Raw genomic sequence first — 25,534 nt, 5'->3', positions numbered from 1 at the left:
GATCCTACATTGCACTAAAATCGCAAATTCTGAATGGGCCAAAGATGTTCCTGAAAACAAGTGTGCCACCCTGTGACTGCCCTAAGTTAATGCAGTGAAAAAGAACTGCTTTACTTGGAAATTTTAAAAAATTCTAAAGTTGTATATGTTAGGGACTTCCTGACTGCCATTTCTTCCCTAACATCATGGTACTTTTTACAAAGAACAAGAAGAAGGATGAGCCTAAGGAAACTCTTGATAACAGACAATACAATCCTTCTTACAAGAGTCAAACAGCTCTTGTTTAATGTTGTCCAGTGTGGTAGATAGCACGGAAAGGCAGTTTAGATGCCAACAAAGGCTGCCAACACATCAACTGATTTTTTTTTTGTATCATTGTTCAATCAATGGATGAGTCGGTGGTCTTCACATTTAAATCATCACTGTTCACGTGTACCTGTATTATTTTGTCGATACCCAGTGCCTTGTCCAGCTCTGCAAGTTCACTCTCATCAGTCCCACTGAGGAAGGATACAAGCTGCTCTAACAGTGCCTTCTCATCGTTTCGGCCTTCAGGTGTAGTTGGAGGACCCAACACTTCATCCAGCGTACAGGGCACACACTGCCTGCTCAAGAGTATGTCAATGTCAATGTCACATTTATTTATATAGCACATTTCCAAGGCCACAGCCTACCAAAGTGCTTCACAGTAGAATACATAAAATATTAGTCACACACTAGTACAGTAAAAACAACAAAATGATAAGAACAGGGGTACACATAAAATACAACACATTCATCAAGATGGCTCCTCTGTGCCAAAAACTACTGCGAACAAGTGGGTCTTCAGCAATGATTTAAAAGAGGATAGACTATTTGCAGTCCGCACAACTAAGGGCAGTGTGTTCCAGAGAGTGGGAGCTGCCACTGAGAAGGCTCGGTCACCTCTGGATCTCAGTTTCGATCTAGGAACCTCCAGGACCATGAGATTGGCTGAGCGGAGGTCTCTAGAGGGCCTATGCAGGCTGACAAGGTCTGAAAAGTACTCGGGGGCTAGTACACAAGAGTACACAATCAGTCTCACATTTCTGGACTAAGAACATTACTGACAGTAGATCAAGTAGTCACACTTACTCTTGAGGTGATGCTAAGGGAGCTGGTAGAGATGTTCCAAGACCATCAAAAGACAAGGTGTCAGTCAGAGCCAGAGACTGGAACTGGGAGTCCCCCACATCTATCTTGGTCAGGCCTGTAAAACACAGACGAAGTGTTACATATTTACATAGATACTAACAGCAGGGTAGTAAACACTCTTCCTCTGTTACACAGGTAGTTGTGGAACTACTTGACTGTCAAACAGAAAACAAGTTCATGATGGCTCACATGTATAATTTTAAATGAATGGAGGTCATTTCAACACAGCCTTCACACAATATTTAGTGTCAGGTATGCTTCATTCAGTTTTTGCCTCAGAAACAATTTTGTTAACACGGTATTCAGTTTACAAACAGTTATTACATTTTCAGTATATTTTAACTATACCAGTGCTTGAACTGAATGTGTTGATAATGTCCGTCTCAGGAAATGGACTGCTGTCTTTCGGGGTCTGGAAGGGGTCTCCCTGGCCCTGTTGTTGGCTTGGAGTGGCAGGATTGCAAAAATCAAAAGATGTCTGACTCTGTAGGCTGCAGCCAGAGGGTGGGCCACCATCACCGAGCCCTGTGACACATGAAAGATATGGCAAACAACAACGTAATCATATACTGTACCATGAGAGTGAAACTGCAATGCCTCCAGATTACTGGAAAGCATTAAGAATAACAGGTTTGTGAACAAATATAGTTGACATATACTAGAATTATTTGAAAGCCAATACAATTCACAGAAAAATTACATATTTTTACGGTTTAAGATAATTAAAGATATTAAAAAAAAATAAAAAAATCTGTGAAAAAAAAATCTGTGGTCAAGGAAACTGTACCTCTGTTAGGAGTGCCTGGAGGCTCTCTCTTTACATTTACATTGCGCGGAGTGCTGGCCTCACCATGATGGAGTTGTGTGGGTGACTGCAGTTTGAGCTGGGGAGAAGGGGAGTGAAGCTGAGGTGATGGTGAATGCAACTGTGGAAGGGACTGAGGCTGGGAAAGGGGTGACTGAAGCTGAGGCACAGGGGACTGCAGCAGAGCCGGGGCTTGAGAGCCAGGAGAGTGAAGTTGAGGGCCTCCACCAGGGATGGTTGAATCCTCACTGGCCTGCTTTGCCCCACTTGGGCCTCTTAGGCCCGGCAGCAGCTGGGTGAGAGGGTCCATGTCAACAGATCCACCAGACATCTAAAGGGTGGGAGGCAAAAAGTTAAGCATAAACAATTAGAATGGGAATTGAGATGAAAAAGACAGGATGAATACATACATTTCCCAATAGTACAAAAATAATCAAAAATAATGGGTGAGACAAAGACAATGGCAAAAGATCAGTGTATGAGAGAAGCGAAAAGAGGTCAGAAGGGCAGTAAGCTTCAAAGCCTTGAGCCAGTAGCTGAGCCAAAGTCCAAGAAAACAGACATACATTCAGCTCAGTTTATAATGGCTGTCACGCACAAATGCCGAATCAAGGATCAAGGTTTACCTACCTCAGCTAGTTTTTGAAAGTCTAGCATACACTTTCAGAGTTAAAAGGGTGTCAGTTATGTCTTATTACTATTTCCTGAATTTGTAGTTGCAGCTGATGTTCTACTGTTAATAACCTTACCATTCACCCCAATATATGCATATATAAATTGGTCATTATTACATTAACCACTGTACCGTGGAGTCTCTGCTGTCTTTGCGACTGTCTCTGTGGTTCTCTCCCACAGGGCTCAATTTGGGGCTGATGCAAGCCGAGTTGCTGGAACCTCCTGCAAGTTTGGATGCAGCCCCAGCTGTAGCAGTTGACCCTGTACAAGCCAATCCTTCCCCGCTGGCTCTCTTCTCTACTTTTACTCTAACCGTCTGAAGGCTGAGTGCAGATGGAGGTGGCAGGTCTCCCAAGTCCTTCAACAACACATTACCATAGCATGTTAGCATGACGAGACAACAGGGTATATACTATGCATTGTACAGTACTAGTCCAGAAAGAAAGGTAATTTAGTTTAACATCTCATTTAAGTTATTTTTTCCTTAACATACATTTACATATTTACAGAGAAAAATGGGAGAGAGAAAAAGAATGACAAATACAAAATTTGTAGGCACCTTCTCATCTGTATCCAGGAGAAATCGGAGCAACTGATGGTCCTGTGGCTCTTTGGAGCTGGACTTAGGAGTTGCTGTACTCAGTGCAGGACTAGGAGGAGGTTCCTTCTTGATCTCAACTTCATTTCTGTTTATTCCTTCCTCAGTGGTGGCAGAGGCGTCGTTGGGACTGCTGTCTTGGAGCAGTCGGTGCAGGATCTTGTGTCGTTCTGTCAAACTGCTGTGGGAGGCAGGGCACTGAGGGGCAGGAGAAGGGTTAGGAGGATGAGGTGATGAGGTGGTGCAGTGGAGGCTGTTGTTTGATTCAACTCCTGTCCCATTGCTATCCAGGAGCTGATTGAGTCTGGGGTTACCTAGCTGTGAGGCAGAAGGAAGGGGGGCTTTATCATAGTCCTCTACCACTTCTTCCACTCCCTCTGGGAGTTTTGCTGATGGAGTAGAAGAACCAGTGGGTTTACTAGCTTGTCTCTGGAGGACAGGAGAGGACAGTGGGAAAGACTCTGTTAATCCACCGCTTGCCCCATTACTACCATCACCCCCAGACTGCTGCCTGTTGAGACTGTCTCCACTGCTTAGAGCTCCAGCTGGGGAATGGAGACCAGGTGTGGAGGGAGAGAAGGGGTTCCCTGGAATCCGAGGGCTTCCCCCTAACCCAGGGCTTGCTCGTGGCATCCTGGGTGACATAAAAGAGGTAGGGGTGGCTGTGAGTGGACTGCTCAAAGGAGAGGGGCTGTTGAACTGCTGGGGACAATTCGTCCGACTGGGCGTCAGGTAGCCTGTGGGTGTGGCTGGGTTGTGTCCATGGGAGGAGGCTATACTAATATTAGTGTGAAGGCCTGAGGTGGTGAAGCCCGAGCCTTGTGTTGAAGTGCTGCCAGGAGGTAGGGAAGGGGAGTGGGAGAAAGTTTGGGCGATACTGCCAACGGCAGGTGGAAGGCTGGGGTTAGTGTTTTCCTGAGAGCTAGCAGTGTTGTGTTCCCTAAGAGGGAGAAGGAAACAAAAACTGATGTCAAAAAATATTGTCAATGTGCATTATTGTGTGTTAATCACAGTACCTGTCAATAGTGTGAATGCCCATAATGAAGGGCTGTACATCAGGGTTAGGGGGGCAGCAGAACTTGCAGCGGGTCTGAGCACTGAGCAGGGTGCCATCACTTAAAGTGAAATGATACAGCGGGCTGATAGCGGTGCCATGGGTCATCACTGTGCAGGACAGTAACAGATACACAAATAAACACACCAAAAAAAACAAGGGATTTGTTTTATGCCCCCTCCTTTCCCCACTTATACAAAGTGCTAAAAAGCTTTTATTGCTAATAAAACCTTTGCGCCAAAGGTACTGCAGTAAGGTCTGTGTATCCCTGGTTTATTCGATATTCCATTCAGAAGTCAAAATCATTTAAAAAATGTTTTACAAAGGTTATTATTTCTTTATTGATGTGGTAGAGAACAAAAAACGTGTTTATTAACGTTTGTTTATTTTATGACCAAAAATTGTAAAAGAAACATCTTAAAACATAGTATAAAAATTACATTTTGATAGGTAATATTTTTGATGTGTGACCCAGATGTTATTTATCAACTGGCTTGGTGTGTGTCTCTTTTACTTGCACTCGTCATCAGCACCATCATCATAAATTCACTACTGAGCTGTGGGAAATACAGACCTTTTAGAAGTTCTAAATTAGTTCATATATTTTTTGTTTCATTCAGGAGGAGCAAGCTAGTTTGTGTTAGGTCATAAAAGTGAACAATGCAATGTTAAATTCTGATTAATTCAATGAATTAAGTTACTGCTGTCATGATGTGTGTACACTTTCTCTCTCTCTCCAGAGAGATTAAATCAGATTTAATGGTACAACAACAAATCTTTTTCTGTATCACATTAATATTGATAGTAAAAGTCATTTTTGTTCACTTTTTGAGTTTGGATTCTAAATCGAATATATAAGGATATAGGGACCAAGTAATTACACCAAAATTAGCAGTTTAGTTTGGATTTACTGGGCCCATGTGTAACAAAAATTACATACCTTACAAAATCACATTAACTAAAGAAGGAAGTGAGACGGGGCCCTCAGACAGTTTAATGTGAGCCTCAGTGTCTAAAAAATTAAAAACTATTTACATTATGTACAATATTTTGTTCAAAAGAAAATATTTTATATATCTTAAATATTGTATGTATTTGGTCTTGTTTAAACATTAGTGAAGTTCTGTGTGTTGCCAGACTTTTCACCATGGAGCCCCTTCCATTCTAAGACTCTTTTTAAAATCTCCATGCACAGTACACAAAAGTTAATAAATGTCTCATTCAATTCAGTCCATTGTAATAACACTGGCATACTCAAAGTCCTAGTAACTCTGATAAACCTGGCAGAAACATGTCAATGAATTATTGGAGAGGAGTTTCGGCTACTGACCTTCATGCAGCAGCTTCTTGGCGTGTGAGGGCTCTTTGCCCTGCGGCTGAAAGAATGCGTAGATGCACTTTCTGACAAGGTCTTCCCAACCAGGCCGACCTGTCGCTCGCAAAGCACTGGTTTCTATGGAGATGATCTTACCTGGATCATAGAGCACACAGGCACAAAAGATCAGACAGTGCTAAATTCAACACAGTAACAAATTAAGTATATCAACCTTTTTAAATTCTGCATTTTGCAATCATTTTAAGGTCATATGCTTTTTAGTCCACTGGATGACATTCCATGCGAAATCACCCATGGCTGCCGAATGACCCCATACATAACTTGAAAACTAAGCTTGGCACCAAAACCATATTCATGTCACATCATGCTGAGATATGTGAGGTCATAATGTACAAATATGAAGGTGATGGATTACTGTCAACATGGTCAAATATGGTTCTGAAAATAGCACATTTTCATAAACAGGGTATATGCTGGAATCCTGATGTTAATTTCAATACCTTTGTAAGACTTTTTAAAAACCTTTCAAAAATATTTTAAGACCCCATCGCCCCCTTTAAGCGGTTGTTAGGAACACATCTTTAACAGTTGTAGTTTGCAATTTAACAGAAATGAGGTAAGCTGAATTCATTAAACCTAACGTAGGTATATTGATTCCCTTCAGGCAGTTTTCAAATTAGTGGTAATTTGTAATAATAATTAGGTAAATAAGTAATTAATAGGTCGCTAAATCCAGACAGCTATTGGAAGCGAAGGCAGTAGTCTGCCTTTGACTCGTTTATAGGATAGTTTATAGGAATTTATGTGCGGTCAAGCCATGTGTGCCGTGTGAGCCTGTTGAATTGTGTGGGTCTCACTCTCAATGCGTAAGCTGTGAAGAGAAATTCAATAGGCAACGTAACGCTCTCATGGCCTCTCATGGTTGGCAACAACCACTGCATTGTGGTTATTAGACGGAGACAGCGAATAAACACGCACTGGCGTGTTTTACTATATTTATTTCAGGAACCTGACTCTACAGAAAATCCAGTCTCTAACGTGTGACCCAAAAACAGACAGTATTTCAGAGCTCCCCTAAATGTCTCAAAGTAGGCTTTCAGGGGAGTTTGTGTCCTTTTCGGGGGAACAAGAACTTATTACATCATGATTTTGGACATGTGCCTAGTATGGGCATTGGTGTGTCGCCCATACTACTGCTCAATTTTACAGCATTTATGCCCATGCTACGCTTATTGTTTCCTTGCAAAGTGTGCAAGAAAATGCCAAAACATTCGCCGTCGGGTGACGTCGCACCTGTAAGTGCACAGCACACATCGCGAAGAGGAAAATAAATATTCATGGCTACTTTCTGGAGTCAAAGCTTAAATCACAATAAAATTTAATACCTCATGAAATGGGGGTTAAGACTTTTCAATATTTTTTAAGGGCCTTCATTTTCCCACAATTGATTTATTGTATATTGATTATTGATATATTGTAATATATTTATTTATATATTTATATTTAGGACCCCGTGGACATCCTGATAAAAATTGTCAACATAGAAAAATACTACCTGTGGCATTTCTTTTGCAAGATATAAATATACTGGTGATATTTCCTGGTAGAGACATATTACCACTATAATTCTACCAAATAGCAAACTCTCCATCTTGCATAGTTACAGAACAGTGATGCACAAAAATTTGACAAAGGTGTTAGCAAACACCAGATTCCTACATGCAACAGAGGCCATGCAGTACAAGCTTTAATTTGGCCAAAAGTAAATCGAAAAATAAATTAAACTTCAAAGGGTTTTATTTTGCAAATTGTAACATTACAGACCTAAAACTCTAGATTTCTCCATAATATCAATAGATGTACATCAGTGAATTTTTTGAAAGATATCTGAGGAGGTCATCTGGCTGATGCGCCTGAAGCTGGATGATTTCACACAGAATGACCCCATAGTCTGTTTTACTACTTTACTCCCCTCAATGTAATGCATCAATCAATGTGGACTACATGGCTAAAAACCCTACAAGTTACATTAGAACAATTGTGTTCGCTTTTCCGTTAAATCTGTGTGTGTCTTACCTGTAGGGTCCTGCTTGGTAATAAAAGACTCAGTGCTGACAGGCTGACTGCGTGGCATCCGACACGCAATACAGATCAGGCAGCTCTGCAGGTCTGAGGAAACAGATGGTGCAGGTGCAAGATTTATGGCACTGCCCACAGTCTCAAACTTTAAAAAACAAAACAGCTTTTTTTTAACAGTACCCTGTTAGTACAAACTCATTACACTTTTAAGTCAAGCAATGTAGATAAATAGGGTGTAACCAAATATTATAGACTTGGTTATTTACTGTATTTTTTAATTAAGGTGGAAAGACAACCTAGAAAAGCAGGTCCAACAGGGCAGACAACCACTGACAAAGTAACCATTTAAAAGCTACAGCCTGTTGTGAGAATAGTTCTAGAGTATAACTACTCATTTATTGTTATGCATTTTTTATCAGCCACACCTATGCATCCTATTTATGCAGGCATTTAAATTACTGTTGTATAAGCTTATCTCCATTTCAATATAGCTAGGATTATTTTTAACGACCTCCAATATCAAATGGGCAACGTAGCAAATATAATTATACATATCCTGTGTACAATGCAAATATTACTTCAAGTCTGTAAAAAACATGTGTGTACAATCTTATGGACACATTAATTATCTAATAAAGTGTAGGAAATGCCTGTAGCAGTGTGTGTTGCATGTACCCTCTCCTTCTTCCTGCATGGCTCTAGGCTGAGACACGGTGAAACATTGCATGATCTCGTATTGCTGGCGAGCCTCCAGATTCTCCGAATCCACCTCATCTGGTGGCCTCTTCAGCATGCGACAGTTAAAAGTGTGGCTGTTCCTACGGCCAGTATCCTGTGGCCACGGGACACCGTTTACTAGTCAAATAGAGATAAAAACATGTTAAATACTCTCCCACACTCTTGCAGAATTGTGATCAATTTCAAACAATCACACACATTTTTGAGACCACAAACACAAAAGCTCACCAGTCCTTAGAGGAATTTTAGAATGCATTGGTCTTAGTGTGTTCCACATTTGTTAAATAAAGACACCTTACTGATTATTAAAATATACACATATTTAGCTCCCTAGAGCAGGGGTTATTGTTTTGCAAGGGCCACATAGACTTCCATAAGAAAGCAAATGGGCCACAGTCATAAATAATAAAGTAATATAACTTGGAGATCCCGGGCACAGTATCTACCTTTATAAATATGCTCTTGTTACATTTTCATCTTTGTGTCTTTTGCTGTCATTTACTGCTCGCTCCTCCGTCCTCGTGTGTGTATCCACGTCTACTCTGAGTGTATGTTGGTTGTATGTTAAAACACACTCCCGCACAGCAGCACAGATAATGTGAAGATATTTTTACAGAAGAAAACCATTAGAAACTAAGTTCTGAAAGTTCTGAAAGTTGGGCAAGAAGTGTGCTTTTTAAGAACAGATGACAATGAAATATATCAGCTGCAGCACCGCAGTAACATCTAAATGCACTGTGGAGTTTCCAGATGCTTTACCGTACATTTCAGCATAGTCGCGCAGCATTTTTAAAGTGCAGAAAGCGCAACCGTGTCTCTACAAAAAGTAGATGGGATGATGCAGTACAGCAGCATGAAAGAGAAAAGGAGGGTTGGGAAGATGTTACTGGTAATGCGTGCTCAACAGCTGACTTTTGCCACCTTTGTTTAATATGTACTGTGCACTCAAATATTTGTTTAATATTTTAGTGCATGGTACGCGGGTTGCATTGAAGATGCAAGTGGGTCGGGTCTGGCCCAGTGGCCGTAATTTGCCTAGGTCTGCCCTAGAGGAACAGTAAAAGAATATATTCACTTAACCTTCTTGCTACTTTGACACTCCTCCATTTTCATTACAATTTCTTCTCAAGGTTGGAGCAACAAACGTCAGCACAGAGAAGACAGTTTCTGTTTCAGGACTCGTCAAACTTGCCCGCACATGTGATGCCTTTGCACCTTTTCCCCTCCCATGCAGTACTTCTGTGACACTAAAACTTAATTTGAAATTTACACAGTGCCTTTGCCTTTGCTACAATATGTGCCAATAATAAACCTAGTTAATTATCTGTATTTAAACACTCTTTACAGATTTTGCTGCCAAAATACATCTCCACTTTTATTAATAGGTTATTGGCATAGAAACCATCATACATGAAGATAATAAAATTGTAATTATCAAAACTCTTTGAAAAGAATAATAGCTATTGGCATTGTAAAGCTACGATAGTGATTTTCCAATTGAACCCTACAGAGCTCCCTCACCCAGGCTTTTGGGCAGCAGATTACGAACAAATTCATTGTGGTCTCCAACATGGAGGATGCTGTAGACACTTGAGGTCATCAGCTCCTCCTGGGTGTATCCAAGGTAACTCGTCACATTCTCAGAGACAAAGACGATTCGGCCCTCCCGGTTGACAACAAAGAAAAACCCATCAAGGGCCTGAGTGAACAGGAACAGAGAAAGAAAAAAAAGTCAGACTGTGTGTTCGTGGTGATGGAGTGAAAGTATTGTGTGTGACTTTGTATGTATTGTTTACCTCTAGCAGCATGGGCCCCAGTGCCTCTTTCTCCACCAGTCCTTGGCTACTGGAGGAGATGTCACTCTTCTGCACCTCGTCGTCTGGGGAAAGAAGAGCAGCTTTTTCTGTCCAGAGGCAACAAACAGAAAGTCAGACATACAAATATACAAAACATTACCAATACATACCGCTAATGTTTTGAACACAAATAAAATAAACACTTTTAAAAAAAGAAAGTCAAAGGAAACTTCTTTAGAATATGCATTCCTCTACCTTGCTCACGCCTTTTGATCTGTTGAATTTGGTCCACGGTGCTCTTCAGGATGTGGCACTTGTCAGGCTTGACACTGAGACAGGCTATGTCACCCATGTTGGATGACAGCAGCTCGGCCAGCTCTTCGATATAGCGGCACTCCAGCTCCCGTCTCCGCTTCTCAAGACTGCAGAGAAAACCATAATATCAGATGTGTTGTTGTTAGCGGGGCAACTAGACTAGACTAGAAGACATTTCACTGGTTCTCCAAGCAGCTTCATTAGAAGAATTATTTTTTAGATTCAACTCAAATCTTGAACTCTTTTTCCCAGGTTGTTTTCTGGTGGCTGTTTATATAACTGTCCTAGATATATCCAAGGCCCATTAATGCGAGAGAGGAGAGGCTTGCCCATGTGGTGTGATCCAATAGATGAGCTATTGTGAACTGAACTAAACAGAACTAAATTGAACTGAATTAAACTAAACTAAAATGAATTGAACTGAACCAAAAAATCATGTTAAATCTTTTTTATCATATAAAAATATCTTGTATCATGTAGTGGCCCGGTGCATGTGCATCATGTGATGCTATTCCCTGGTATGATGCGTCCTGCCATAAAGCAAAAATGGTTCAGGAATGGTTTGAGAAACACAACAACCAGTCCAAATGTTGACTTAGCCTCAAAGTTCCCTAGATCTCTAGCAAACTGAGCATCTGTGGGATATGCTGGGCAAAAAAGTTCGATCCATAGAGGCCCCACCGCCCAGCTTCCAGGACCAAAAGGTTCTGCCGCTGTCTTGTTGCAGACAAGTGGACTCCATGCATTAATAATTACTGCATTCTTTCAGCTGTGTTGTCTATAATGCCTCTTTAATATGTACAAATAAAACTTGTCATAAAGTAGTTGAACATTAAGAACAGATGACAAATACCTGCCCTTAAGTCAATGCTTATACATGTTGTAAAAACGAAAAAAGCATGTGTGTATAAGTGTGAGTACCGTATGTGTGTGGGAAACTACAACAGCAAAAGTAGGTCATTGCATTGGCCTGCCAGAACACACAGGCGTGGTGACCGACTCAGGGAAGGAGGGGTAAGAAGAGGGAGGACACTGCTGTGTGAAATGTGCAGGTCACTGGCTGTGTAGAAATGCTAGCGAGGCTGTAACATCAGCTTACATCAGATATTGGGCCTTATAGAGTCACACATAAACACACACTAGACTAGGAACATTCATTTCTACACACTTTGACATACAGCTGCATTTAACATCAAGTACTTAAGTCCTCTGACACCACAATTTCCTCTGGGAATAATAAAGGTTATCTTAAATTATCTAAACTTTAGGTTTAATTATGTTATATTGCAATTAACCCTGTGTTGTCTTTTTCTTATTTAGTCACTAATTACAGCTATAGAACAGTTAATCAGAGTTATCAGAGTTTGACCTCACTTCAGTGCCTCTGATCTGCTGTTTGTAATTAGCAACAAGCTAAGAAAGCAACTTGCCAGGTATGTCCGGTGCATGCACAGGGGGAAAAAAAACATCAAATACCAGAAACCGCTACAATATGATAAATATACTGTGATACAAAATTTAGCTCAGACCGCCCAGCGCTTTTCTGTTAACTAGGCAAAAAGGAATACCACAGCCACTTTTCACATAGCCACTTTACTTTGAAGCACCAACCTTCTGTTTTGGCTGTAATTTGCATAGCCGATTATCAGAATTTTTACAATCATTGGTATTGTCAATCTTTAGGCTGATTTGAATTTGAATTTTTAAATGCCCTACTTTGGCTCTGATCCAGCCACAGTCACATTCTTTAGCAACATCCAGCCCACAGCTCAACATGATTTCATCAACCAGTGTCATTCTACAGCCTGGCAGCAGGAGGCTGTAGATTCACACTGAGCTGTTGTAATGGGGTAATAACCTTCCTTATATTTGTAATTCCACTTGCTATTGAGGCATTTTGTTTTAGCTGTGTATAACAGTCCTGTAGTTTCCCCGTGGACAGTGTGATTTGTCGCCACCTATGGAGCCCGCACAGATTTAACAAGGGGACATCCCACTCCTCTTGCCAGTCTGCTTCATGTGTCCACATGGCAAGGTGAATCAGTGCAGCTGAAATAATAAATGCTTCAAGACATTTTCTTAAACTGGACCTTTTTACTAATTAAAAGTAACTTTAAAGTATTGGTAGGGTTGTATCTTTACCTTTGCCCTGAAGTGTCGCATGGTGAGCCCTTCCTTTTGCGTGACTCTGGCGTGGCAGGGTCCAGTGGGGTTTCCCCAACTGCACTCATTTTAGCTTCAACTGACCTGCAGAGGAGAAACACACACATTGAGGAGAAAGGTCTGGGACAAGGGTAAAAGGAACCATTGGTAAAAAAATCCCACAATTCAACCTTTCATTCTGACCTTTTCCCACCAATTAACCTACTTAAGTAACCAACTACTGCATCGGCAGACATAATCATCTGCATTTTATAACAGTTGTAAGGTTCACAAAGTGACCTTTAATTAAGAGTCACAAGCAGGTCCTCAAAGAACTTAACTGTCCAAAAAAACAAAAATGTATAAATGCTATCCAGACAGAACCACCAACAGCAATGTTAATAAAGAGGGAGCTGCACATAGTGCTTTATTACAACACCACAAGCAGAATATTCAGAATATTCCTCAAAAACTACATTTGCCTATAGGGCAGAATTGTGTCATTTGTTCACAAATTTGCACATAACACAAAGGCTGCTGAACCTACTGTACATAAAATACCAGTGCAGTCTGGCCAACAAGCCTCCATAATATGCTGCCTTTTGGTTCTTACATTGCTCTCCTGTGTGCACTAATGGACTTCTTTATTCTCTATCTGCAAAGTCTACAGGCAGCATCTCTTTCATACACTGCATCAGAATGGTAGCCACGGCAACACAAACGCTGCAATATTGCTGAAGCACACCTGAATGCAGGAGACAACGAGATTTCTTGCATCATCTGTCAACCAATAATGGAAGTTAAAACATTCCAAAATTGTATTTAACCATGCTGCAATAATTTATGCATGGACAATGAATTTGATCATTGGCAAAACCAAGGCTGAAAGAGTCTTGGAGATATTAATACACAGAGGCTGTTTATTTCCTTATGTGGAAAGTGTAAACTTCCTGACTATAAGGAACTCTACAAGTCCAGACGCCTTGCTTCAATCGTTCTATGAATTATGACCTTGATGACTGAGAATTTTTATCAACACCCTGACTATGAGGCATAAATCAAAAAAGGCCACATGACCAAAGATGAGCTCAAGCCTTGTTCTACTCAATGTGTAAAACCACAATCATGCATGTTATCTAAATAAAAATCACACGCACAAAAACGTGCAACCTGCAAAATGCAGGCCAGAATTGTCGCGTGTGTCAAGTGTTGGGTACTGCTGCAAGGCCATGCTGCTCACAAGACACTAATCCATCCTGACTAGCCTTGTTTACATTTTACCTCAAATCACCCTTCTCATCCCCTCATCGGCCCTCCTTGTGCAGCGAACACACATCACTTAAAACAGATCTGAGCCATCCACCATAATGAAAAATAAAAACACTGTCAACACACAGATAATATACAAATTAGCCTAGATTATGTTTGTGGAGGAGTTGAGTTCATCTTATGTTCAATAAAACAGCAGAGGGAGGAAACAACACAAACACATTTTTCACGAATTAAAATATCTTGTCAGACAAACGTCAAAATTATTTTCCTGTAAAAATAATTAAAAAGACAGAACAGCAAATATGGATATTTGACTATTTGAGGGGGAGGGGCTTTGTTTGCATATGATCTGCAGAGTTTATATTGTGACCATATACTGACGTACCTCTGCTCTGAACCTGATCAGTCACTCAACCCTCAATTTATTCGAAAAATTAGTTTGTTCATACAAATACCGGGACTCTATATTGTAGGAAGACCTGTCATCTAGATTAAAGCAGCAAACATTCAGAGTCAGAGTAAAAAAAACCTCATAGGCTAATTTTTGCTGTATTATTTTTTATTTGATTATGGGCATATACTGTAGTTTATCTCAATAGTAACTGCATTTGACCTTTAATCGTCTAATTGTTTGCTGCGTTACTGGAGGGAAAGGGAGAGTTGAGAGGAGTTGAATGAACAGAACGGAAGAAAACATGGAATCAACTTGTGGCGGTGGCTGTTGATTGTGTGGCGTCCCATTGGTCTGTGTATGGGACACACTGACCTGTTTCTTGTGTCATCAAGAATGTGAGCTACTAAACTAAAGAGGCATTCACTCTCTACACTGCACTGTGGTGTCAGACTGCGGTAGTTCTATGGTGAGGAGTACTACTAAACATCAGTTTTTTTTTTGCCTTGGGTATCGGTTGCTGGCATCAGCAGCCTTTAACCCTCATGGACTGTTCGCAAACACAACCCTTATGTGTTGTTTGGGACAAATAGCCCCTAACTTTAACGGTTTTAAAAATATATCAGATAAATGTTTTTTTTTTTAATTTTTTTGCATAGACCTTTTAATTAACTTCAGTTCTAATAAACAGTAGTGAAAAAAATCATTTTCCCCCAGGATTTTAACCCTTTAATCACCAATTTTATAAGGGGTGGTGCTGAAAATTGGAAAAAAACACACAAAATGGCTCATTTTTAATAGAAAAGGTGAATGTGGACTGGATTCTTTTTAACCTTTATTACAGTCTTGGTCATGTCAAACATCAGTAAAAAAATTGACTTTATTGCATTATTAGTTTTTGCACAGCACTGGATTTTCATTTTTTCTCCCATTTTGTCCCATAGACTTACATTATAACCACTTTTTTTGACTGCACAGCCATGGCACTACATAATCATGCCTTCTTGATTGTTGGTGGTTTACCCTGTTGGTAGGAGGTAACATTTGTGATTTTTACAGTTAACAACTTAATGACCATATTAAAATCCTGGGGGAAAATGACATTTTCACTACTGTTGATTAGAACTGAAGTTAATTAAAAGGTCTGTGCAAAAAAAATATTTATCTGATATATTTTTAAAACCGTTAAAATTTGCCCACAGTGTACTGCTGACCTATGAAAAATTTTAAAATCATATTAACAAAATGTATGTAAAATTAAGCTTGTTGAGCAAAAATGATTCCATTTGTTCAGTACCGATACTTTGAAATAAGGCCGGTATCAGCCCGTTAGCGATACCTGGTCAATAGATCAATATAATAATAAGGGAGCGGATAGTTATACTATACCCTGTGCAAAAAAACACTCATCCCAACTGTAGAAGTTTCAATAAAATCTGTTAAAGGTGAGTAAAATTTCAGCATAATGTTGTAAATTTCTTTATACACAAAGTGCAAAATCAAGGGTGAGCCCCTACAGTTAAAGGTTATCATATATATGCATCAACTGACTCACAAAAAATAAATAGAAATGTGAAACAAATAAGCAGGCCTTTACTTTGAAAACAGTGCGGTAACATCAAAAAGGAAGTGTTTGTGCTCATAAGGAAAAAGCAAGACATAAGCAGAACACACTTTACACTACAGCAGACCTGGGCATTGTACGGCCCGCGGGCCGCATACGGCCCTTTGGCTGACTCTGACTGGCCCACGTAATGAAATTATAAAATAAACATGTTTTCGCATTTTGCCTCATGCATGGACTAAAACTGCATGGCTTTTATTTTGAAGTTGTTTTTATTCACATACGTAATGACGTAATGACATACGTATATCAAGATGTTTAGATCCTTGTTACAAGCAGGTGACAAGATGACTTTAGCCCTCAAAAATGTCAGTTTCTGCAAAAAAAAGAAAGGTCGATGCCGAATGCAGGCATTTCAAACAAAATTGGACTGCTAAGTACTTATTTACTGAAGTCGGAGGTAAAGCCGTGTGTTTAGTTTGCGGGGAGCAGATCGCTGTGTTTAAGGACTATAACTTGAACCGGCATTACGAGACGAAACACGCGGAGAAATACAAAAACTTGAGTGATGCTGAAAGGGCACGGACATCGGAAATGTTGCTAGCTAAGCTGCAAACGCAGCAAGGCTTTTTTACCAAGCTTCACACATCCAGGGATGCTGCAACCAAGACCAGTTTTCTGATATCCCACAAAATCGCTAAAAACAGTAAGCCATTCTCGGAGGGGGAATTTGTCAAAGAGTGTTTGGTGGATTCTGCAGCACTAATATGCCCTGACAAAAAAGGAGCATTTGAACAAGTCCCGCTGTCCAGGCGAACCGTGACTAGAAGGATCGAGCAAATTGCAGGAAATTTGGAGCTTCAGCTGCATCGCGAAGTGGCAGGTTTTGACTTCTTCTCCTTGGCTTTGGACGAGAGCTGTGATGTCCGCGACACAGCCCAGCTACTCATATTTGTCCGTGGAATAACAGACTTCAAGATTACGGAGGAGCTTGCAGCAATGCGGTCGATGAAAGGGACAACAACAGGGAGCGATCTGTTTATGGAGGTAAATGCTTGCATAGACACCCTGGGGTTGAAGTGGGACAGACTAGCAGGCGTCACAACGGACGGTTGCCCAAATCTTACAGGTAAAAATGTTGGACTTTTGAAACTTATGCAAGATAAAGTGACTGAAATTGATGCAGATCAAAAGTTGGTATTTTTGCATTGTATTATTCACCAACATGTGCTGTGCAAGTCAGTGCTAAAAATTACCCATGTTATTGATGTTGTTAGTAAAATAGTAAACTTCATCAGGGCATGGGCATTGAATCACAGACAGTTTGTCGCACTTTTAGAGGAGCATGAGTCTGAGCATAGTGACATCGGCTACCACACAGCTGTCAGATGGCTCAGCCTGGGCAAAGTGCTGAAAAGAGTTTGGGACCTGAACGCAGAGATTCGAGAGTTCTGTGAGAAGAAAGGCAAAGACATCCCAGAGCTCTCAGATGAGAACTGGATGGCAGATTTTGCATTTGCTGTCGATGTGACTGCACTGATGAATGAACTGAACACCAAACTGCAAGGCAAAGGCCTTTTTGTTCATCAAATGCACAGCCTGGTGAAGGCTTTCATGACAAAGCTGCAGCTTCTTTCACGCCAACTGGAGAGCAACACTCTTACTCACATGCAAACCCTGAAGGAAGTCACGCCATCAGCTGATCACCTCCGCAGGTACTCATCCATGTTAGGAGCATTGCATGGTGAGTTTTCAAGGCGATTTGAAGATCTCAGAACAATCGAGGATGAAATGCACATGATATCCTCTCCCTTTACCTACAGTGTGGATAATGCACCCACTGATGTTCAGCTGGAGCTCATTGACCTGCAGTCTGATGCAGTACTGGCAGAGCACTTTAAGTCAGGATCTCTGCTGGATTTCTACTCTACTCTTAAGGAGGAGAACTTTCCAAACATGAGGAGACATGCTCAGAAGATGTTAGTTCTCTTTGGCTCAACCTACATATGTGAACAAACATTCTCAATGATGAAGTTTGCAAAATCTACCCATAGAAGCTCTCTCACTGATGATCATCTGTCAGCTGTGCTTCGCATCTCCACCTCAAACATTCAACCTGACTTTGATGCACTCGTTAAAGCCCAGCAGAGACTAGATTTTACTCACTGAACAAGAAAAAACAACTTAAAAACACAAAATCGGGTGGTTAGGCTACAAATGTAGGCATGTAAAAGCACCAACTAGCAGTGAACTGGGACACTTTCTTTGGAAGCCTTTTTTTCAAAATCACAGTTCAGTGATGTTCAATGACAGTATCTTATAATATGTGTCTTGCTTAATGTTTGGAGCACAAAGACAATATTGTGATGTCCTTAGAATGCTAAGAACCACTTGCCAGCAGTTTTTGAAACTCATTTTGGAGTGAATGTGACTAAAAATGTTCATTAATATAACATTAATATAACATGAATAGTAAAAAAAAAAGTTCATATTTTGTTTGCCATTGGTTTGGGAAATTTGATTGAATAAAGGATTTTTTTGTAAGGCAACCTCACTTTTTCATTGCTTAATTATAACACATAGCCTACTCATTTTGTTAAAACTATGCTATTTACTGGTTTTTAAAAAGAAATAAAATTAATATTATGCGGAATTGAGTTCAGCCTTTTGGCCCGGCCCTCTACAATATTTTCTGTTTCTCATGTGGCCCCATGGAAAAAATAATTGCCCACCCCTGCACTACAGGTTCTGTGTGCATAGGATGCAACTGGTCCCACATGTAGAACTAGTATTAAAAGCTTTCACATTGATATGTTCAAATTCTAAAGCCTACTCAACCAGATCTTTCTAAAGATTCACTCTGTGACACAGTGTTGCAGAAAAAAATATGAAAACCACATTACATCTTATAGAATGTACAGCCTTACTGGTTCTAATCTTTCCCGATTCCAGAAAAAACCCTGTACAAATTATGATGGGAAATATCTGCTAACTTTCTAAAGAACAGGTAAATGTAAAGACACCTCAATTTCATATGACATTTTCCCCTAGATATAGAGGATGGTATGAAAATGTACATGTACTATCATATGACATAATGACATATATGGGTACCCCAGGTACATATGTTGTGTCTCCTGATAACAAAAAGATCAGCTCAGTTTTACTTCTTCTCTGCTCTCAGTTATCCACATACGCAAAAATGGCATTATTGCAGCGACACTATATTGTAAACACAGTGTGTACCTCTAAATACATGTAGGAAATATAATAAACCATAAAGCTTTGTAAACAATTTCATCATTATTTCCTTGAACTGTTAAAAATCCACAGCTTTGCACTCACAATCCAAACTGCATGTGTGTCTGACAATAATAGTTACAGTTACAGCTGCTGTATGAGTGTAGCTTCAGTCATGCTTTCTCACATATCAGCCTTGCAGTAACCAGAAAGAAAAAACTGGACAGGAGCAAAACAAATGCCACCCTAACCCACACACCTGTATACCAGGTCAGCCTGCACCTTCTGACCTCACCCCCCTCTCTACATGAATGACATATGGTTGAGGACTAAGCCTTCAGTCATCATCAAGAAGAAAAAGCAAAACAGAGCCAGACCTCTAAGAAACACAGTCCACTGCCTGCACGGGCTCCCCATTATAGCTGTCTTCAGTATCTCCAGGTTTATCTCTTCTATCCTCAAAAGGTTTCCTCACTCTTAGCTCTCATTCTGCACACATGTACACACACTCAACAGAGGCAATGTATGGCTTGCGGGGGGGCAGGAACAGACCACCAGGTAGAGAGTAAGGAGTGAAGGATGTGGAATGGCAGGACAGAAGTAGGAGAGGAGGGACACACTTACTCTCAAAATTATCTTTATGATATGCTCATTTCCACATGAACAGATTATTCGTAGGGCTTGTTTACAAACTTGTGTTTTTTTAAAAGTGAGATTTCGCAGCAATAGTTTCAAATGTCAAGATATCCATTTTGGTCCTAAAGTAAATAAAGATATTTTAATGTTCAACACTCAGTATTAAATATGGTAAAGATTCTAGAAATGGTATGAACAATGGTCTGGGGTGCATTCATCGAATAAATACAATTCTGCGAAAGGTTTGTAATTAAGGACTTCTATATAAAATAGAAATGTTGCACTGCTAGTGGAATGTCATTCTTTTATTAAATACAACTATTTTGTATGTGAGATTAAGTCACTGCTCATGCACACATTGTGACCACCCCTCTCTGCTTGACTGAGTTGGTATAGCCCAAGAGAAGCTGCTCGGTCACTGTTGCTAAGGCCCACCCTCTGGAATATAGGACATGACCAGGGAACGTACATAGATACAGCTTCAGACAAACAGAGCTACAGTGCACCCAGTGACTCATTTCAGCCGAGCTGTGTCAGACGTTAAGGCAATCATCATATCGAAGTTATCTGTCAAAGACAGGATCACTGCAGTCATTTCACTGGTAGGTTTAACAAATAAGACACACCAATCTTGTCTGATGCCGTCTGCCTGTTGTTTCAACACAAGGGCAGCTTTATGGTTAGTTTACACACAATTCAATCAGTAAAAACATTTCTATGGGTACCTGTGTCACTACACTGTGCTTTTTAACAAATAATAAATCAAATATACTCTACTTTAAAGCCAGTAGAAGTAAGGTGTTATACTGTTTAAATAAAGATCAAATCCATTCTGTGAAATGTTACAATTATACTATACAAAGCTGTTAAATATGGCATCAAGTGACAGTAAATTAGTTGCAAATACAGGTAAAAATAACAGCCTTTTAACTTCTTAACTGAATACTGTGTCAAGTTCCAGTCCATTGTTTCCCACAATCCGAGTACACCAAGATCCAGGATGTTTACCAAGAGTAAGAAATAACCTTGGACTGCACACAGCTCCACAGTCAACACATCAGCCAAAGAACTTAGCATACAGCAGTAATCGTCAACTGGCAGCCCCAACCTTAAATATTACTGATTCAGAATAAGCCGGGTCCTTGGACAAATGCAGTTGATGATCCCTGGTATATAGGATAAAAGAATGAAGCAGCACAGTGATGTAGTAGTGCCTAAAGGTCAACATGATCAGTTGTCTGAAAAATTAGGGAAATTTTGAACATTTTATCAAGCAAACAACAGATAGGCACATGTGTGGGGAACCGGTGTTATTGGCTCGTGCTGTGGAATACATGTGACACCACCCTGTGTGTCAATTAGCCAAGACTGAAGCAGGTCAACTGGACCTGTAGAGTTTCTTGAAGATGTTTCAAAATGGCGGACTTTCTGTATGTCGTGGAATTTTCGTCTAAGAGGCTTTAGCAGTTCGGAATCAACTGATCAAGCTGCTATGTCTTCAAGAAACTTTACAAATCCAGTTGCCCTGCTTTGAGCTCATGAATGAAAATGACCTGGATGACTGAGAATCTTCATCGGCAAACTCATGTGAAGACACAGCGTAGTCTAATTTTCAGAAAAGTGAAAAGAACATTTAACTTCCTGGGAGAAAATGATACAGCTGTAATTCTTATCTTTCAACGCCCTGTATATTTAACTGGTTAGATATGAAATGTTACCTTTATAGAGAAAACATGATTAACCTGGAGAAACTGAAGCACTATGTTGATACCAAGCCTTTAACTAACTGCAGTTTGCAGGTATGGTTGGGTAGCAAAAACCTAGTAACAGGCCACAGGGCTGAATTCTTTAAAAGCCATGGAATTGTTTGGCTACAATGTTATGAATTCTGTCTTTAGCAGAGAATTGCTCTCCCTTGGAGACCAAGGGCTGCCCTCACATGCTGCTGGTTTAGTGTGCATTTGTGTGGCACACTTTAGAGAAAAATTAAACATACAAAAGAGTAATTACACTTTACTGAACTGGATGCTGACAATAAGTGGAATAAGTCATTTGCATGTGAGAGAGAAAACGAAAAATTTGTTAAAGCACGTAACCAAAAAAATTTAGCTTAATGCACATAGCCGCCTGAACGTCCCCTCCATGACAGCATGGAGCTCTACTGGGCTGTGTCGTCCTCAGCATATAAAAGTAAATAACAAATAAAAGTAGAAGACTAAATAATAGGAATAAACAAAGTTTTAAACAATATCTTTTGCAATCATATTATGACAACTTAACTTGTGGCAGTGTTAAAATATACGCTTTGGGACATTTTTGAGACATTTTCCCAGGTTATCCCAGTTACCTTTGTTTTATGTATTTTGTATTATGTGTTCTGAATGATAGCATTATAGAACACATGACTGAATACTATGCCTTACTAAATATATAACTAAACTTGTAATTTTGTAATAATATAACAAAAATAAAATAGCATGATCCTCAGTTTAGACAGTCACTCTTCCAGTCCATGTGTAATTTGCAGTGCAATTGTACTTGTAAAACACTACAGGGAGCCTACTCAGACATGCTAGGATGTTCAGAGCTGGTTTGGGCTTGAGCCATAACAGAGGAATAATGCATTAGGCTCAAAACCTTAAAGTCAGTTATTCTGAGGGGATCTTTTGCAACAGTCAATAATGTCCTTTTCACATAATAATTGTCCTTTTCACATTAGATATTAATATAAATTGCAAAACAAAAGAGGACCAATGTAATCTCCAACTGCAAAATTCTCAAAGTCACTCAAAAACCACATATACTCCTTTACAATTCCATCTCAACTTTGTTTTAAACTCATATTCCTGTATCTTTGCACTCACTTTGAATGTAAATTAAATTTACAATAAAAGAGTTAAGCACAAAATAACATGAAAAAAGTAGAGTGTAAAGCAATTTCACTCTAAAACATTTGGGTTTTTCTTTTCTCTTTTAAAACAGACAGATTTTCAATGTATGCACCTAGAATTGCAATGCGACATTGTCAAAAACAAAAATCAAAGCTTAGGCTTATGATATTAACCCTCTGGAGTCATATGTATAATGGTCCGTTTTGACTACTTTTAATTTTATCTTTATATTTCAGCTTAAAAATGGTTCACCTTGCTTTGTTTAGTGTCATTCTTTTCAGTACAACCCCACAAGTGTGACTATGGTGTTATTTTTTCATTTTGACATACTGTGTTAACACACTGGACCTAAAATCACACAAAAAATATAAAATCCGAGTGGGAAAAAATTAGATTTTTTACTGTGCAAACCACACAACATGTTTAACAAACCATTTTTATAACTTAGAATGCTTATGCAAATTGTAAATGTCAAAAAAAATATGTACAAATGTAGCAAAAAACAAAATTATTTACAACTATTTACCCTTGAATGCAGTAAATGCCTCAGGCGTTTTTTTGTACAGCTATTTACAAGTATTATACACAGTACAGGTGTCACACAAATTATTTGTGCCACTTGTGCATATTCAAAAATGAGGCCATTGTACTAACAAGATTTTGCAAAAAACTAAATAAATGACCAGCAGGCCTTTTGTGTTTTTGCCTGTAAAGGCATTCCCACTAATTAATTAATAAACATTTATAACATAACAAACCACCAGTTCTTAGAACAATTGATACGTTGTGACCTCTGTTGTGTTATATTATGTTTATATTATATTGTATTTATTTACTGACGTAAACATATGACATAAATGTGGGTGATAGGAAAGACATTCAGAAGCATTTAACAGAGTGCACACAGCTGAATCACACATACTGTACTTACGTGATCTAGAGGTCCACTAGGTGAGTCATGTGGCGGCTGTGGTGGCCTTGTCTAGGGCTCGCAGCAAAGCTAAAGCAAGGGATGGTAGGCTGGGGTGAGATCAGTGGTGGGCAACCAGCTCAGAGTCAAGATGATGGAGCGATAGCAGTGGGCTTACGGCTCCACAGCCTCTCTGTCACATCGCACCATCCCAGGTGCAGGGAGAAGCCTATTGGCTTCTGACTGTAACAAAGAACAGAAAAAGCAACACCATAAGCACGAAACATTGTACATTTTTAATCTGGCCTTGTGGAAGTTTTAATACATAATAATTCAATGTTGCACAAGAAAAAAAGAAGTTAAGTGAAGTAAGTGCCCAGGATATACGAAGAAGTGAAGAAAAATGTCCAGCTTGGCACAGAGAGTGGCCCTAACATGCAACAGATAATAGAATAGAATAGAATAGAATAGAATAGAATAGAATAGAATAGAATAGAATAGAATAGAATAGAAATTACAGCAAAGCAAAATACAGGCACTCAAGTATACTAAAAATATATCTCTAACAGTAAAAATTAAACAGTATAAACATTTACAGCAAAATAAAAAAAAATAAACATAGGCGCAGAAGCAAAAATGTGCAATTTGTAATGCAGGCATAAATAAGTCTAAACAAGATTGTATGATTGGTAAAAGATTGGTATGAAGATATAAGTACAAGAACAAGTGTGCAATTCGAAAGTTAAAAACCTAAACCTTGTTCAAAATCTGTCCATTACAGCAGTAAGTCCGATAAATATAGAGGCACCAAATCATATGTCACAATTACATCTCACCGCTTTTCGAGGATTGTTTTGCATACACAAGCCATGTATAAGAGCCATGTATATAAACAGGAGGACAAAAAATTAGAAAGAATTCAATATAATCCAGACCAACACAACACCAATGCAGAACCAAAACCTTAATGATAAAGTTACAATTTAATGTACATGTTTTTTACAACGTGAATTTTTTTTAACTTTGTAAAGGTAGAATTTATGGCAGAGTTGTTACATTGGATAGTATTTAACTGTGGAAATGGAAAGACAAAGTTTGGTTGACTTGTATGTCTGTTATGCTTGATGTGTATATATATATATATATATATGTATGTGTGTGTGTATATATATATATATATATATATATATATATATATATATATATATATACACACACATATATATATATATATACATATATATATATATATATATATACATATACATATATATATATATATACATATATATATATATATATACATATATATATATATACATATATATATATATATACACACACATGTATATATACATACACACAAGCTAAACTTCAAATATATATATATATTGATATATAGAATAATCACCATCACATCAAAACAGCTGTTAGCTCCAGCCATAAAAAAATTTGAAACCTTTATTAGTCCCACAATGGGGAAATTGCTTAAGCCAGCCCAGCAAAGAGCGCCATACACCAGTGAGTACACTGGAGGCTAAGCAGGTAAAGTGTCTACTTCTGTAGACATCTATTTGAAAGCTGCCGGTCACAAACTTTGTGGGTCAAAGTATAGCTCATGTGCCATAAATTTTAATCTGAACAGGTTAGATCTTCCCACTGGCGTAGTAGGAAAACTGTGAAACAAATTAAAAGGATATAAAAAAATAGATACCAGAGCACATGATAAAGTAAATAGACAAAACTTGCCTTTATTTAGACACTGAATTTATGGTTTTAGAAAGTGGCAGCACACGATACTAACTAGCAAGATGAGATGATAAGAATGGGACTCACTCCAGATGGTGGTGTGTGCTTGAAAAAAAGTGCGGCAACTTTCTCACAGCAGATTCTACCACAACAGGGTTAAAATAATTATT

The 25,534-nt window shown here is 39.2% G+C and overlaps 2 protein-coding genes across 5 annotated transcripts in view; one reads left to right on the top strand and one right to left on the bottom strand.

Moving 5' to 3' along the window:
• The window catches only part of ncoa1 (nuclear receptor coactivator 1), a 49,045-nt gene that overhangs the window by 10,564 nt on the left and 12,947 nt on the right, over positions 1-25,534 (bottom strand). For 3 of the 4 annotated variants that reach the window (XM_028396649.1, XM_028396647.1, XM_028396648.1), the window contains 15 exons: positions 23,637-23,858; positions 12,712-12,816; positions 10,510-10,676; positions 10,255-10,361; positions 9,980-10,157; positions 8,396-8,575; positions 7,718-7,810; positions 5,636-5,776; positions 4,268-4,415; positions 3,213-4,191; positions 2,784-3,011; positions 1,961-2,309; positions 1,522-1,698; positions 1,114-1,228; positions 437-605 (listed from right to left, as the gene is read on the bottom strand). In XM_028396649.1, the coding sequence (XP_028252450.1) occupies positions 437-605; positions 1,114-1,228; positions 1,522-1,698; positions 1,961-2,309; positions 2,784-3,011; positions 3,213-4,191; positions 4,268-4,415; positions 5,636-5,776; positions 7,718-7,810; positions 8,396-8,575; positions 9,980-10,157; positions 10,255-10,361; positions 10,510-10,676; positions 12,712-12,800 (3,120 nt within the window). In that variant the 5' untranslated portion in view covers positions 12,801-12,816; positions 23,637-23,858. The remainder of the gene's footprint in view (positions 1-436; positions 606-1,113; positions 1,229-1,521; positions 1,699-1,960; positions 2,310-2,783; positions 3,012-3,212; positions 4,192-4,267; positions 4,416-5,635; positions 5,777-7,717; positions 7,811-8,395; positions 8,576-9,979; positions 10,158-10,254; positions 10,362-10,509; positions 10,677-12,711; positions 12,817-23,636; positions 23,859-25,534) is intronic. The other variant, XM_028396650.1, reaches the window with a different exon arrangement.
• On the top strand, positions 16,533-18,107 carry LOC114429026 (general transcription factor II-I repeat domain-containing protein 2). Its single transcript, XM_028397874.1, has 2 exons — positions 16,533-17,067; positions 17,278-18,107. The coding sequence occupies exons 1-2, from the start codon at positions 16,533-16,535 to the stop codon at positions 18,105-18,107; spliced, it is 1,365 nt and encodes a 454-aa protein (XP_028253675.1).

The sequence above is a fragment of the Parambassis ranga genome, chromosome 24, assembly GCF_900634625.1.
Source record: "Parambassis ranga chromosome 24, fParRan2.1, whole genome shotgun sequence".
Taxonomy (NCBI): domain Eukaryota; kingdom Metazoa; phylum Chordata; class Actinopteri; family Ambassidae; genus Parambassis; species Parambassis ranga.
Note: the sequence above shows the minus strand (reverse complement) of the source record. Positions and strands in the feature narration are given on the sequence as shown.